The sequence below is a fragment of the Pseudonaja textilis genome, chromosome 3, assembly GCF_049901715.1.
Source record: "Pseudonaja textilis isolate UNSWEBS1 chromosome 3, rPseTex1.2, whole genome shotgun sequence".
In the NCBI taxonomy this organism is placed as follows: domain Eukaryota; kingdom Metazoa; phylum Chordata; class Lepidosauria; order Squamata; family Elapidae; genus Pseudonaja; species Pseudonaja textilis.
The window spans coordinates 165,528,935-165,544,937 of NC_141992.1; the positions used below are offsets into that span (position 1 = coordinate 165,528,935).

General features: G+C 34.4%; 1 protein-coding gene and 1 long non-coding RNA gene across 2 annotated transcripts in view; one reads left to right on the forward strand and one right to left on the reverse strand.

The window, feature by feature from the left end:
- The window catches only part of LOC148126399 (uncharacterized), a 32,351-nt gene that overhangs the window by 631 nt on the left and 15,717 nt on the right, over window positions 1-16,003 (forward strand). The window contains exons 2-3 of the long non-coding RNA XR_015743227.1: window positions 1,542-1,612; window positions 6,487-6,575. This is a non-coding gene — a long non-coding RNA (uncharacterized LOC148126399). The remainder of the gene's footprint in view (window positions 1-1,541; window positions 1,613-6,486; window positions 6,576-16,003) is intronic.
- Window positions 961-7,945, reverse strand: TCF24 (transcription factor 24). Its single transcript, XM_026706125.2, has 3 exons — window positions 7,875-7,945; window positions 5,047-5,423; window positions 961-2,460 (listed from the first exon to the last, which is right to left on the reverse strand). The coding sequence occupies exons 2-3, from the start codon at window positions 5,407-5,409 to the stop codon at window positions 2,347-2,349; spliced, it is 477 nt and encodes a 158-aa protein (XP_026561910.1). The 5' UTR covers window positions 5,410-5,423; window positions 7,875-7,945; the 3' UTR covers window positions 961-2,346.

The window sequence follows — 16,003 nt, forward strand, 5'->3', positions numbered from 1 at the left end:
TTGCCCTCCTTATACTGGTCTATGACTATAATAAAGATGTAATTATACGTCTATAACAAATATTTAAGCACAATGGCTTAAGCTTTTTCACTCATGGGTGGGAATAATGAAGGCCCTGTAGAAAATAAAGATACTGCCAGGACACGTTTGTGCCATGTGCCAGCAAATGTGGAAAAGCCCTATAATTTGTTCACAAGTTTATTTGATATCATTATGATCTCAGGGACATTCAGAAGCAGAATATTATTTAAAATTATCCTGAAAAGCGGAAATACGAATATTTCCATTTCTTCCATTGTGAATTTGAACTCAGCAGCTAGGAAGAGGCTGAGGAATAGTAAAGTTGAGATCTATGAGGTGGGAGACAGATGTTATGGGTATCATATTTTAGTACTGTACAGTGTTCCTCCTATTCCTTTTCTTTTGATAAAGGTACACTGGTATACACCTGCCCTTTCATTTTTATGTTAGTGTTCCCGCTATAAGATTAGTTCCTGGATTCATATGTCCTCTGTCAATTGTTTCCATTCATACTAAGTACTTAAGTAAACTTAAAACACTAATGCCATACTGTTTGCTATGGTAAACAACACCTACAAAACTTATACATGAGCTAAGAATGTTTTTTTAGAATAAGCTAAAATAAAAATTGACAACTTGATGGCACATAATTGTCATCATTACATCAAAATAATAGGATTTCAGATAAAGCTTTTCTTTTACAATAGAGGTGTATGTTTTTAATACTAAAGATAAAAAAATACATTGCCATAAGTGGTTTGATCCATAATGATAATTTACTTAAAATCCCAATTTTATTGATGTACAACTCCTTAAAAAGGAATTTTTAATTTTTAATCCTTTAATCTGATTTTCTTGGCTTCCCAAAAGGTTTGCATTTTTAAAAAAGCAGGGTAGTTTTAAAAAGTATCTGACAATAAACATTTGAGAAATAATTTTGCAAATAATTTATTCATACAATAAGAGAAATTGTCTGTACTTGTAATCATTGTTGCTTTCATGCAAATCTTTTAAATCAAATTAACCAAATATGCAAGCTTCATATTCTGTGGTGAACATCATTTATAAAGATATATATATATATATGCCATATTTAATCTACAAAGCTACGTACATTATTTTTTGCCACACTTGTGTTTTGGAATAACTTTTGTTTCTGCTTTAGCTAGTTAACATACAAACATTTCAGCAGAGAAAATTAAATAATTTTATCTAAAAAAGCATGTAAGATTTCCAGTGGGAGAGCTGTCTTTATTTGTAATAGCAAGAGCAAAGAATCTTCAAGCACTCCTACAAACTGATAGAAAGATAGGGCATACATTTTTCAGGATCAATTTCATTAGATGTATGAATTGTTGTAAATTAAGAAGTGACTATACATATACAGTATAAATAAAATGATCAAACATTTATGAAAAATAACAATATGCTGTAAAAAGAATTTTGGATATATTTTTAAGAAAGTGTAAAAGCTGTAACTTATTCTTCAAAGCAATTTTTTTTGTTTTACTCTATAACAGAATTTCATGTCTAAAATTCATACATCCAGTTTTGCAATGTTATTTCTTGGATTAATTCTTCAAAACACCAGGTACCTTAATATTATCTTTGAACATGACAAATGCGGAGGACAATCTGTGTGAGAACCTATGCCTTATGTCATCTATCATAATTCTGTGACACATGTGGGAAATTATGAATAGATATATTTGAGTATATAACATGGATCACTGGAATACTTGAAATAGTTCTGCAGAGCTCGTCAGTTAAAAGTCTCCAAACTTAGATGCATTGTTTGTTTTTTTATTTGTCAAATTTATTTCTGCCCATTTCAAAGTTCAAGGTAACTGAGCAGCTCAGCTTTTAAACATTAGCTTAAAAATCAACTATTTGGTTATCTTATTTAATTTCTTCAGAATTGGGGTACAACAATTCACATTTCATAAATTATCAACAAAGGTCGCAGCATGCCTGTAAATTATCCACTACATTATATTCAGCCATTTCTTCACACAGAAAAGGATCTCATAAACAAGATGACACACGAGCTGGTATCTTATAGATTTCAATAGTAGCAACATTCACACAATGAAAAGTATATTTTGCCTTTTGAGAAAGCTACATAAGAAATAAATGAATTACACTGCACAACTGATGTGTTGTCCTAGGCTGTGAAGAAAGCAATCTGAATTAACAGGCTGAATTTCAAGCCTACCATTTAAGGATGCTGGTCAATTGGAAGAAATATCACAGATACTGGAAGACTCAATTTAAATATATCTGGAATAATAAATATAACAGCATTTAAGAAAAAAAAAACCAGGATTACATTTGAGAATTTGTTGAGGTTTCTCCTTGAGTTACATTTTCTGCTTGCACTGAGGAATTCAAAAATTGTCCTGATGCTCCAATATATAGGCGTGATCTCATTGGCCATTTCTAGAAGATAAAGATGCAAGATAGATTAATAATGCTTGCACAAATGCAGGAAACCAGCAGCTTTATTAGCAATTACATGAATTAAGCCAGTTCATTTAAGGATACATTTATCAGTTATGGGACTATAAATTCTCCCATCCTTTATAACCTGCAATTTGCATTGGACCAATGCAAATAGTAACCATGTGTAATGGTATGTGGGAATGCCCTTTGGAGACAGAGAAAAACCACAGCCAGAGAAACAGCTGGAGAAGAGATAGCTGAGCTTGCAGCAAAAACGTGGGTATGACAAACTCAGAAGGGACACTCTCTAGGTTTTGGGGGCTGTAAAAACAATGGCAGAAAATATAATTTCAGATTTACAAGATCTGTTAAAGAAACTACAATAATAATTCAGCCAGTTCATCTGGTAAGTTTCTTGACTGGATTGCCTTGCAAGACTGACATCATCGGAGAGCTATCTAGATTGGTATGAAGTGGGAAGTAGATCTTGATACCTCATTAGATATCTTTAGATTGAGCTCTCACGTTATTGTGCCGCATGTCTACAATTACTGACAGCTTATCTCTACAAAATATTTGCAAAGTGGTGAAAGAAGGTAAAAAATAACAATAGGCCAGCATATTTATTATATTTATTAGGTTTAAATCTTGTCCTACATTAGATATTATTGCTCATATACTCTGCTTGTAGAAGAAAATAACATGGGTGTTTTCATCTATGTGTGTTTGCACACCAGATTTTCTTAAAAACATGTTTTCATAAAAGTACACTACATCCAATATCAGATTAGTAAATACGTCTATAAATGTATATTTAGAAAAATGCAAAGTTTAATAGGATTTATGTAATCCTATACACACAAACACTTTGATTCTATGCTTAGTTAAATCAGATAAACATAACTAAATGGGATTTATTTTCTCATATACACATATCAGAAAATAAATCTCATTGATTTAGTTGTATTTATCTGAAATAACCAAGCACAGGATCAAAGTACTCATGTCACATGTATATACAACAAGCACAGGTTTCCAACAGTGAGATTTATTAAAATAGCAATAATTGTTGGTGCCATTTACTTCTCAATGCTATTAGCCAGACCTAATGTAAAATCATAAATTCCATTAATCTGTGAAGAAATGGGGACTGAGCTCCTCTGGTATTACAAAACTAATTTCAAAAAATTAGAAAGCCACTAAATGATGGCAAAGAGATATAGAGAAACATTGCAATGCCATCCAGTTTTGTAGTTTTACTTGTTTATTTTGCCTGTGACCTTGCCAAATGGAATAATCTGGTAGATGATATCTAAACAGAACTTCATATTGCAAGTAAAGTGGCATTGTGAAGAATACATTGTGAAAAATTTCTTTTTCAGGAACTTCTGTGACATGTCTCTAAAATAAATTATTTATAATATTTTTTAAAGGTTTACCTATGACATAATAGACAGCCTATTAAAAACATACAATTCAGAAATGTTCAGTAGTTAAATGCATTGTAATGCAGAATCAACTGGATCGTGTTTATGGCAGGTTTGTTAGTCATGGTCAACATCTGGTTTCTTGACATTTATCTGAAAATGTTCCTGAGATGTCAATGCTGTTTCGATTATTTTAAGAATGTACTTTACTTTCCACTCTACATTATCATTTTTGCTGTGCTCCTATGCTATAGCCAGAATGACTTTTTAAAAACAATTCAAAATATAATTATTTTTTTGCTAGTGGAAAAATGCGTAACTAATTATATATCAAGCTATCATTGACATTTCAGTAAAACTATTTTTAAAAAGTGCATACAGGCTTATTCAAGATTACTGTTAGATAATGTTAGTCTTGGAAAGAAATAATGAAAGCTCCATTTAGTTTGTTTTAAAGTAATTCTTGATTACTAGGTCTTTAAGTAGTAGTTTCCTCAATTAAGCTAAGTGTAATTTATTAAAGAAATTATTTATTAAAGAGCTAGAAGTAAAGGGAAAGTCCTTTTGTAGTTTGAACTTGCAATATGATGGTTCATAAGGCAGTGGATTTTACATTGGGATAATTACTTCCCAATGGGATATATTTGGGGATATCCTGGGGGAAATGGGGCAATTTGTAATAACATATTTGTGAATTGAGTATCCAGTTTGGGATTGCCACTGTCAAAGTGCTTGTGTAAAACAACAGAATCTATTTGTGGTGGGAATAATGACATAATTTGAGACAAGAAAAAGGGATATCTGAATCAAGCAGTTTACAAGCCACTGTCATAAGGCATAAATTGCTTTGTAATAAATGGGAGTCATTTAAAACCTTGTCCCTGGTGTTGGGCATAATCGTAATGGTACACAGAGGTTTAATGTATCTATCTGAAGTGTCATATGGAATCACATCAATGAATTGTGGTTCAGTTGATTCCAATTGATTCTGCTGATTCTGTAATGCTAAAGCTTTCTTGTATAGACTAGTGTACTTGTATATTTGTACTGGTATGCTCTTTTGCCTGAAGATTTCTGCACAATGGAAAGGTTTTCAAAAAATGCTATGATTGGACCTTCTAGGGAAAAAAGTATTACTTGGTTTGCCCCTGCTTACCTTAACAGGATGTAGGTAGCCATCCCCTCTCAAGGTTCCCAAGCCCTTGCCAGGTAATTCTTCTTCATCCTGCAAGCTGCGGGTGAGATGGGCAATGTAGGTGGTGGCTAGAAGCAGTACATCTAACTTGGAGAGCTTAGTGTCGGGTGGTACAGAGGGCAGAGTTCTCTGTAACTCCAAGAAGGCATGTCGTAGGGTCTGCACTCGGCTACGCTCTCGGGCCGCGTTGGCTGCTGCAGGTCTCCCCAAAGTGGCCCCACTCTGTGGCCCTAAGGAGTTAGTGTCAGATGTGGAGGGTGGCAGAGAGGCATTTGAGCTTGGAATATTGACTTTGATGTTCTCAGGTACATTTTTATAGTCCATTGGTAAGACAAAACCTGCAACCAACATGATGCAAATTCCTAGCTTATACCTTGGATTGTCACAACCACGTTTTCTTTTTTAGAACTATATTGCTATCTGATTTTTAAGAACTGACTGTTACAATTTTCGGTATACTGCAATATATTATCTTAATGTGGTACCCCTGTGCCAGCAACCACTAACCTTGCAATTTTATTTTTAAGATAGAATTCAGCTGAAAAATCATCAGTATGTAGTTGTAACAACTGATTAACAATTCTAATGCATTCTCAGAAAATAATGACCATATTTAAACACTATATTAGGACATATTTTTAAGCATCTTAACTTGAAATATATTTGGTGCCAACATTTATATTCTTTCAGAAGAAGTGGATCCCATTGAATGTGACATGATATCTAGCAGAAATGATTAGTGTTGAAATGTTAATAAAGTGTTCAGTTAATAAAGTGTTAATAAATGTAAGAAGTCACATTGTGCAATTACTTTATAGATATATAAAGTACATTTCTTTACAGTAATGTGGAAGTGATTTTCTTTCTGGATTTTTAGATATTTCTAAGCATTTATTTTTTACTTCCCAGTAGTCCCCAAACTACAAACTGGGATTTTCTGATGGTTTTACAAGTAAATACTAAAGAGATTAAATCCCTCCATTTATTGGATGATTCTTTAAGATTAAATGCTTCCACCACACCAAAATAAACAAATAAATATACAAGAATATAAGCTTCAATTATAAACTCATTTATTGAACTGCTTTCCTCTTTGGTATTGATACATGTTGGCTTTAAAAGATAAAGATTAAATAATTTGAAATATAATTTGAATTCTCTTAAAAATGTGTGCTCTTGCAAACCACAAAGTACATTGAATCTAACTTGTATTTGCATTCAGTAAATCTTATATTTATTGTAGATTATATTCACCTGAACTGTGTCTTATAAATTATAATCTAGTCTCTATAGTTAACAATAGTTTTTGTTGGGAAAATTAGCAAGCAACTAATAAAAGTACATTAAATTTATATGCTGCCCAACTTTGTTATTTAACTTTAATAAAAAGCTTTTTCTCAGTTACAGACTTTTTTCTATTCAACCAGATACTTTTCTAAAATTGGAAATCGTGCAATGGAGGAGAGGAGACACAAAGGGGTAAAAAGAAGGTAGGATTGGAAATAACTGCTGCCTAGGAAGTTTTTTCTTTGAGAACTCTAATTTTATTGCCTCAATTTCAGTTTCAAGTTTCTAAATTAAAATGGAACAATGGATTATTAAACAATAAATTATATTTAACATAATATTTTTTTCCTGAGTTAATATACATGATTGCCCTACAATTATGCCTTTTGTAAAGGCATAATAGGTTTTCAAATGTATCCAATTCTTTTTTGTTTTAAAATATTTATTAGCATAACTACCCATTAGTTCCGATTTTAAGTTTTAGTATTTAACATTTCGCTTATTAAAACTATAAATTAAAATTATTTTATAATGGGCTATTTTATTAGAAAAGATTATATAGAAGAAATACAATCCTCAGGTTTTCAATTAAAGCTGCATTTGTGCAGGTGAATGAATTTGTTGGATATTTAGGATTCATTTATACAGTATATGGTTTTATTTATTTAGTATTCGTTCATATACCAGGAAGCAAATATTTTGCTGTAGAACACTATTCTACACATTTATTTTAATTAATACATAGCTTTAAATATTTCTGGGGCTTATTTCCACATACACGTTTAACACATGAACAATCAGACTAAGTAGCCCCTATAACATTGGCATATCAATTCAAAACGTGAGACCAGCGGGGAAAATCCCACCGATTTGATAGACATATTTAAGTTCACGCTACTTTTATTCACAGTCCTAGTTCACTTAGAATTTATCGATGTTTTTTTTTAAAATTACGATTATATTTACATGCACACTAACCATATAAGAACTGTCACTGGGCACACTTAAACCAACTGTACTTCTAAAGTAAATCAACAGAGCAAACCAAAACTCATATTAGCGCTCCTCGTTACAGATTCCGGAGGCTAAATAAATCCTTTAAAATGATTTGGATTGTCTTTTGCACCGGGGAGTTTTGCAACGCTTACGTAGCCTGTTCTCCGAGATTGCCTTGTTTGCATAATATTCTCTTATAAAGATATTGAATTAGAAACAATTCAAAGAGGAACAGCAGGATACGAGCGAATAAGTGGTGATTATTCGGAAAGAAAGTTCAGGAAAATGAGGGATCCACACAAGACTTGGAGTTCGGACTGCTTTGAGGATCTTTAATTCTTCAAAGACATGACCTATCCTATCGTAAGCCTATTGGCAAGATCGCACAACTGCGGCGTAAGGAGGTGTTGTATAGAATTTAGGGGGCGGCCAAATTCGTGCATCTACCCAAAGAGTGCGAGGGAGCACTAAGAGAGGATTAAAAAGTTGCCTCAGAAAGAACTTACTTGATCTCCTGGGGCCCCGATCAGGGAGACAGGACGCCGCTTCTCTCCCCTTGCAAATCTAGTCCAGGACGCGTGCGGGGAAGCCCCGGGCTTTTATAAGCGTTGGGGAGCGCGCCCATCAGCGCTCGGCTTTTGCTGACGCCTCCCTCCCACCTTCGCGTCGCTCTCTGCCCTTCCTGGCCGGCTCTCTGGCCTGCGGGGAATCGAGGTTGCTGCGCGCGGGAGCCGGGACTGCCAAAACCGCAACGGCTGCGTCCCCATCTTCGTTCGCGCTCCGAGATCCACTTCGCGACAGGCGAGTCGGAACGACGACTTTACTAGGTTGCAGATGCCACGCAATTTTCCTGGCGTCGTGAAACTCCGCTGTTTTCCCATTGCTTTTCCATCTGAGTGTCTCGGCTTCTCAGATAGGTTTATTAGTCTGGCCTTCACAGATCGCCCACTGCCCAGGTGGGCAAAAAGAAGAACCTCGCAGCATTTTACAAAAAGTGTGAAATATTAAGAACTCTTTCCTGTGCAACACGGATTAGAATGGGACAAGGTCACCCTAACCTTTCAGCCAACATAATTCACAACCTGTTATAAGGTGGCCAGTAGAATAAGCAGGCACATAAGTCACTTCACATAACCTCCTTCTCTGTATTGAGAAACACTGGATTGTTTAAATATTAGTCACTATTTTTAAATTAAATGTATAGATACTGAAATAAAGTGTGCCATTGGGAAGGCTGTGCACCTTCCCACAAATGCAATGAGACTTCAAAGTCATCATAGATCCTGTCATATTGAAGCCAGAGATCTCTGCTTTGTAAATCAAGACAGCTGTCCATCTAAAATATATGTTGGACTTCAAATCTCACAATCTGATCAGCATCTATTCTGTTTGAAGATTATGAATGCTCACAGCCAATACAGGATAGCAGCTCAGGAAAAGCTAAATTAAATGCACCTCTTTATGAATGGCATAACACATTTATGAAAAGTTAGCTGCCTAATCTTTTTCATTTCCTCTGAATATCAATAGGAAGGATGGAGATTTTGCTTCTCTCTCCCTCCAAAAATGAATATATGTGCAGAAAATAATTTGATTAGAATGCCCAAATAGCTACTTGCCTTTGAAGACACAAAAATGCATTTACCAGAGGCTTGATAACATTGTACAATTGTAATTCATTGGATTTTCAGTAATCAAACTTAGATATTTTTCACACTATCTTGTTTAAGGTGGAGAGCATATTGATTTTGCTATAATCCATGGATTAACACTCCCATTTATCCAACCATTAACTACATTTATTGAGCAGAATTTGTTTCTAATTGTAACTGCAGTTATGAGTTGAAACAAAACTACACAATCTGTGCTCCTGCTAGGTTGCCTGGTTGGGTGATGTAGTAGTGATTATTGCTGCAATCTAATAGCACCTTTAAACACATGGAAGACAAAGCAAAGCAGATCTCATTGTAGAATAAGGTAGTGGCAGCAGAAAGGATTTAGATTTATCAAGCATTGGATGAAATTAGCTTCCCCAAAAGTTTTGAAAATTTAGCATATGTTGTTCCACTTCACTTCTGTCTTCAGAAAGCCCTTGGTACAGTGAAAACAATTGTAATGGGTCTCCTCAGGCAGGACTTGACAGCAGCAGCAACATACATTTTCAGGCTCATTGCCAAGATTCAATGGTGCATGAAGGAGTGCCATTTCACAATCAACAGACAGCTAAATGAGTAGCTCCCCCCCAATCCCATACAAAGCCCCAGTATATCACACAATAGATAGAAAGCACATCATGAAGTATCTGAGAGGAAGACTCTAGATTTGATGTAACACTGAATGACTGATAAAAGTCTCTTCTATGAACTTTGCATTGGAGCCTCTCTGGCAGGAACCAACACTTTGCATTATAATAGAAGAAGGGATGTCAACACAATTGGGGAGGGAGCAAGGTATATAATTATGAGTCTATAAAATCTGTATCTAACACTTAAAGTAGCCTGCTAACCAACTTTAGTGTTACAATAAGGACTGGAAAAAGACGACTAGCTTCTTCGGCACAACAGGTAGCAGCATTAGCAAATATGGTAATCTTGGAAAAGCACCTTATTGGAATAGAAATCTTCAGGAAATCCCTGACATAAAATGAAAACTAAAAAAATGCCAATGGCAAATCATGTTGATTATTGTCAAGATAATACTTAATGCTACCAATACTTTGCATACAATATTTTTTCTTCTCTGGATAAAACTTATATTGAAATTCCATATTGTAGTGCACGGGTATCATGTTTTTTCCCTTTGCGTAGCTGGGGTGGGTGTGGCCTGCACATGACACATCCGGCCCATGGGCCACCAGTTGCATAGTGTAATACAACTTCATAGACTTGGTATACAGGTGTCTATTTCATTCAAAAAATAAGGTTTCTTTAAAAAAATGATAAGGTACACATGTAGCATTATACCTCAAGTTATAAGTTGAATTAATAAATTAATTTGTATGGTTTTTATTATTTATTTCTATCCTACCTTTATTATTTTTACAAATAAAACAAGGGGGCAAACATCTCCAAAACATCTTCTTCCTATTTTCCCCACAACAACAACAACCCTGTGAGGTAGGTTGAACTGACAAGAGTAATTGGCTCAAAGCCATACTGTTGGCTTTCTTGGCTAAGGCAGGACTTGAACTCACTGTCTCCTGCTTTCTGGCCTGGTCCTTAAGCACTAGACCAACTGGTATTCCAAACGGTAACCAAATCTATGAGTTAGATTATCCTTTTAAATCCTAGAGAAAATGGAGGTAATGGAAAACATTATAGAGCAGGTGTTCTTAACCTGGGGCTCACAGACCTTTTGGAGTTCATGGATACATTTCAGAGGTCCATGAACTTGGATGTGAAAAATACCCTGTAATCTTTAGAAAAGGAAAATACTATACAGGTAGTCCTCAATTTATTACAATTGAGCCCAAAATTTCTGTTGCTAAATAAGACAGTTAAGTGAATTTTGTCCCATTTTATGATTTTTCTTGCCACAGTTGTTAAGTGAATCATTGCAGTTGTTACGTTAGTAATATGGTTGTTAAATGAAACTGGATTCCACTTTGATTTTGCTTACCATCATCTCAAAGGTGATCATATGACCCCAGGACACTGCAACTGTCAAAAATGTGAGTCAGTTGCCAAGCATCTGAATTTTGATCACGTAAACATGGGGATGCTACAGTGGTGGTATGAAAACAATTGTAAGTCGGGACTTCTGGTTTGAACGTCTTCGGCGACAGACCGAAACCGCGACTGCGCAGTTTTGATCCATGCTCGCCGCTAGAGCGCCCCGAGCCAGCTGGTTTTGGTGCTAAGCCACCCGGTAGAGGTGGTAAAGAAGGGGGAGACTGCCTGCAGGGGAGATCTCACCTCCTCAGCTGGCCATTACTCCCTTTCCCAAAGGCAGTTGTAGCGGTGGTCAGAAATGGCCACCACAAAGAAGAACTCGACTGAAAAAGAATGTGTAGGAGGAAGATAAGAAGAGAAAGTTTTGGTTGACTGGGTCAAACAGCAAAAGCAACAAATAAGGAACCCTGGAATTTAAACTATAAAACACTGTTCCCAAAGAAGATTTTTAAACAGCGAAGGAGAGAGAAAAGGGAAAGGATTTGGTTTTTTTCCCCCCTCCTTTTCCTATACTGACAGCTAAGAGACTTAAGCAAGAAATTGGGAAAAAAAAAATCCACGTTGACATTAATAGGCATTTAATGCTGAAAATAAAAAGTCAAAGGGATAATAAAGATTTCTGGATATTTAAAAGCTTTTGAAAACAGGAAAGGAGAGAAAAAGAATAAAAGGGCAGGATCTGGAAGGGAGGAGACTGCCTGGAATTAAAAAGAGCTTACAGTAAAATCTCAGCAAGACTTCTAAACGATACATCTTAATTGAAAAATCACAACAAAATAGTAAAACCCCAGGAAGAGAAAGTGAAAAAAGAAATAAGAAGAAACAGCTCGGGGGTATTTGGATTACTTGGTGATTTCTGGATTCTTGGCTACTGCATTTGAATGACTAAAATCAAGCGGGTGGTTGTTTAAAAGTGTCTAAAGTGGCTCCACTCTTAGAAGAACTGAAAGTGGAACTTAAAAAGTACAAAGAAGATGCACAAGAAGGGAGAGGTTCTTTTGGCTTCGTATTTCAGTTCTTAGAAATGGAGATTTGGAACTATGAGAAACAACAAGAAATGCCTGCAGAACAAGAAGATTGGGACAAAGAAGAAGCCATCTTTAATGAACAAGTAATCTTAGGTGGGGGGAAAAAAAGGAAAGGGAGGAAAGAGAATGGAAAGTTTAAGACTGGGAAAAATAACCCCCAAAAAGAATAGATTGAAAAATAAGTATAAAACCAGAAAGCAACAGAAGAGGGAAATGCAGAAGAGAGAATTAGAAGCAGAGAGACAAGGGGGTAAAAAGAGGAGGGAGAAGAAGAGAGGGAAGAAAGAAAGGAAAAGAAGTTATAATGGACAGAAACAAGATATAGAGAAACAGGGCCTATTTAGAGATAATGGGTGAAAACCTAATTGAAAAAGGGATTCTGCAAAGGTACATAAGATAGTATTGTTATATTAGAAATAGAAATAATTTCAGAAAATATGAAACAATGTATGGTTAAAATGTTTGATAAAATAGTTATTGTAATTTAGTGGAATGTTTGTCAATAAATAAACGTAATAAAATGAATGCTTAATGATTTATAAAACGTGAAGAGAAATAAGGGAAAAGTTAATTATGGAGATTATCCGTGTCTTCAAGGAAGTATGATATTTAACTGAAAAGAAATGTTCAAGATGTTAAGACTTTAATGAGTATTAATGATAGAACTGAATTGGAATGGAATGAGGGTTTTAATTACATATATCTATAATCCTTTTTTAAAGAATATATGTATTATAAAAATGTACCAAGCAGAATTCGATTGGAAGTTATGTATTATGTATTATATTGAATGTTACAACCTTAAGGTATATATTGAAGTTTAAATAAGAGTTGAACGGATAAAATTAAAAGATATAAAGGTGTCATACTCCAATTAGTAACTACAGAGAAAATTTGTTTAATGAGAAAAGATAATATGAAATTTAAACAGGACAGACAAAAGTATAAATATAATGATTTGAACTGAGATGCGATAATCAAAATAAAATTGAGAAAATTAAAAGAGGGGGAAAAACTATATAGTAAATGCAAAATAGTAATAAGATATGGAATAGAACACAAAAATGAGCATGAAATTGAGTTTGTGTCTGTATAAAGAAGTGTAACCCGAGACCATGCTATTTTTTAAAAAAAGATTTTACTTGTATTATGCTTTCTGTGTGTGAAAACCCAAATAAAACTTTAATAAAAAAAAAAGAAAACAATTGTAAGGCTTTTGAATATTTATGGCAAGCAACTGGGGAATTACATACAAGTGGTATCTTGTATTTTGACCACTATATATGTGGCCCTTTGAATGATGCATGAAATGGATTTTTTAAAATTATACTGTGGAACTAAATGCATTTCTGAAATAGCCTTCTGCCTTATTCTGAAAATGAGTAAATTTATGCTGAAATCAGAAGTAGAGCTGATGTTTTAATTGAGCTTCACAAGGCAAGATTGTAGTGAGTTCAACACAAAGCCCTCAAGGTTTTTGCTGTTTTACAGAAGCATGCCAAATCATTTGTTTCTTTACCAAATACAAAAACAACAGAAAATCTAAAAGTTCACGTCATTTTTACACATATTAAAATTATATCTGTGCATAGGTGGTGAAGAAAAATATTCCTAAATATAGCTTGATTCCCAGTACCTTTAAAGATTCCTTCATGTAATTTTCTATATAGAAGATACAATGTGATTTAAATCTTGCTTTCTCTGAAGATTTTCTTTAAGATTCTCAATTAAGCCTCAACATTTGGAATTCATGGTGCTTTTTGTCCAAGTCTGATTATGTGTTATCAAATTGTTTCGGATTCCTACTGACTACATAGATAATTTGTTTGACAGTCCATTCTTAATTTAGTCTTTCCGATCTTCAGATGATATACTCATTGCCACTGTAGCGGAGTCCATCCATCTTGCTGTTAGTCACCCTCTTCTCTTTCCTTCCACCTTTTCAAGCACTAGAGCCGTTTCCAGAGAAACATATCCAAGCACAAGCCAGGAAAAACTCCATAGTTTTTCAAGAACAGCCCAGGTCATCTAAATCAGAGGTGGTATTCAGCAGGTTCTGACCAGTTCTGGAGAAGCGGTAGCGGAAATTTTGAGTAGGTCAGAGAACCGGCAAATACCACCTCTGACTGGAGATTTTACAGTATCCTTCCCCTGCCATGCCCACCAAGCCATGCCATCAGAACCGGTAGTAAAAAAAATTGAATCCCACAACTGAACTAAATGGTCCCTCCTAGACAGTCACATTTTTACATTTTTAATTATGTTTATAAACATAAATAACAGTTTAACAAGGTTAAAGCCAAAACAGTAGAGAAAAATGCACCTCCAATTTTGTAAATTTAAAAAATAAGCAATTCATGTTATTTAGCATATAAATGAATGAATGCAATATATTTTCACCATGGTCATAGGAACCATTTTGGGATGTTGTCATTCAACATCCACTTTTTATTGCTGGCCATATAAACAACATATAATATTTATGTGTGTATCATAGAATACAAATCTGATATTCACAGCAAATAATTGAAATTTAGTTAATTCACTTCATTCTTGCAAGTGGATGTTGAATTTCCTTTCATTTAGTTCCTATTTTCTAAAGTGCTTCTTTTTATATTGACAACGGTATCAAAATAGAAGTATTATATTCAGATGAAATAACTATATTTTTATTTGTACCTTCTAGAGATCATCTGTGTATTTAACCTTTGTGTTTTGCTGAATTATGCAAAAGTATATAAAAAGTTTGCATTTATTGTCTAGTTGCCTACTCATTTGAAAGAAAAGCCACTGAAATGGGATCAGCAAAGTCCCAGTTTCATGAAGTATAATTGTTTGCATGTAAATCAGTGATAAGCAAAACTAATAAGAACAGAAATTAATCTAATTTTGAAATTATTAAACTGAAATATGTTATCTAAATATTTATTGGAATGTCAGAGCAAGTTTTTAAAATAACTAAGCAAGTATTGTTTCATTGACACATTGACACAACTCAACCAGTTAAGTATTTTTACATCTCATTGACTTCCTAATATACTTAATAGCATAACTGCACGCATGCCTAAAATAAGTGAATAATGCTAAACTTCTACGACTTCATGGGCATACAATATACAGTGGATATAGAAATTCTATATATACCCTTGTTAAAATTCCAGGTTTTTGAGATGAAAATAAATCACTTCAGAAAAAAAAACAGTGTTTAAACTCTGAACACAAAGTTACATAAAGGTCATGATTTATTTCCATAGCAGATAACTAATGGTCACTCTTATATGGGTCAATTTCTGTTTGTAATAATATATTACAAAAAAAGTTTCATTTTCTAGATTAAACTATTTGAGTGTTCTGTTGAGAAAGCTATTCCCTGTTAAATGCTAGACAACTGAACTACACTGCTGAGTTATGGTATTCTGCACATACAGCTTCTTTAAGGAGTTGCTGACAAACAAGATGTACATCATCACATATGCTGTTTCTTTGAACTCAAATAGCTAGTTTTGAGTGTCAGTTTTGGCCCATTTTGGCCAGTTCCTCAAGCAGAATCATACTCTATTTTTACCTCACATGTGCTCGTACTATTTTAAAGCCATATTTCAAGCTAATATCCCACCTTAGATGCATGCGGTGTTCTGACACACTTGCTATAAATTTAAAAACTGGCAATAAGCCAGGCTTCCCAATCATGCAAAACAAGATGTGAATTGACTCTCTCAATAATGGATGCTCTCAATAAGCCATTAACAGGCACTTTATTTCACTTTCCACTAGGAAATAGTTGTAAGGACGGTGAATTAATCATCTTCCTAGTAGAAGTCTGGAAGGCATTTGCACAATGGAAGCAATGCTTATGCAGTATTCTGTAGATACCAATATTAAAATTAATCTCTAGGAAAATTGTTTAGGTTAGAATGTAGTAAACTTTTGCTGGAA

What these genes read in the sequence shown, in the direction of transcription:
- TCF24 (XM_026706125.2), bottom strand. Translation starts at nt 5,409, where the DNA reads ATGGACTATAAAAATGTACCTGAGAACATCAAAGTCAATATTCCAAGC. An exon ending in GCTACCTACATCCTGTTAAG is followed by an intron (nt 2,461 to 5,046) that starts GTAAGCAGGGGC and finishes TTTATCTTCTAG; the next exon opens with AAATGGCCAATGAGATCACG.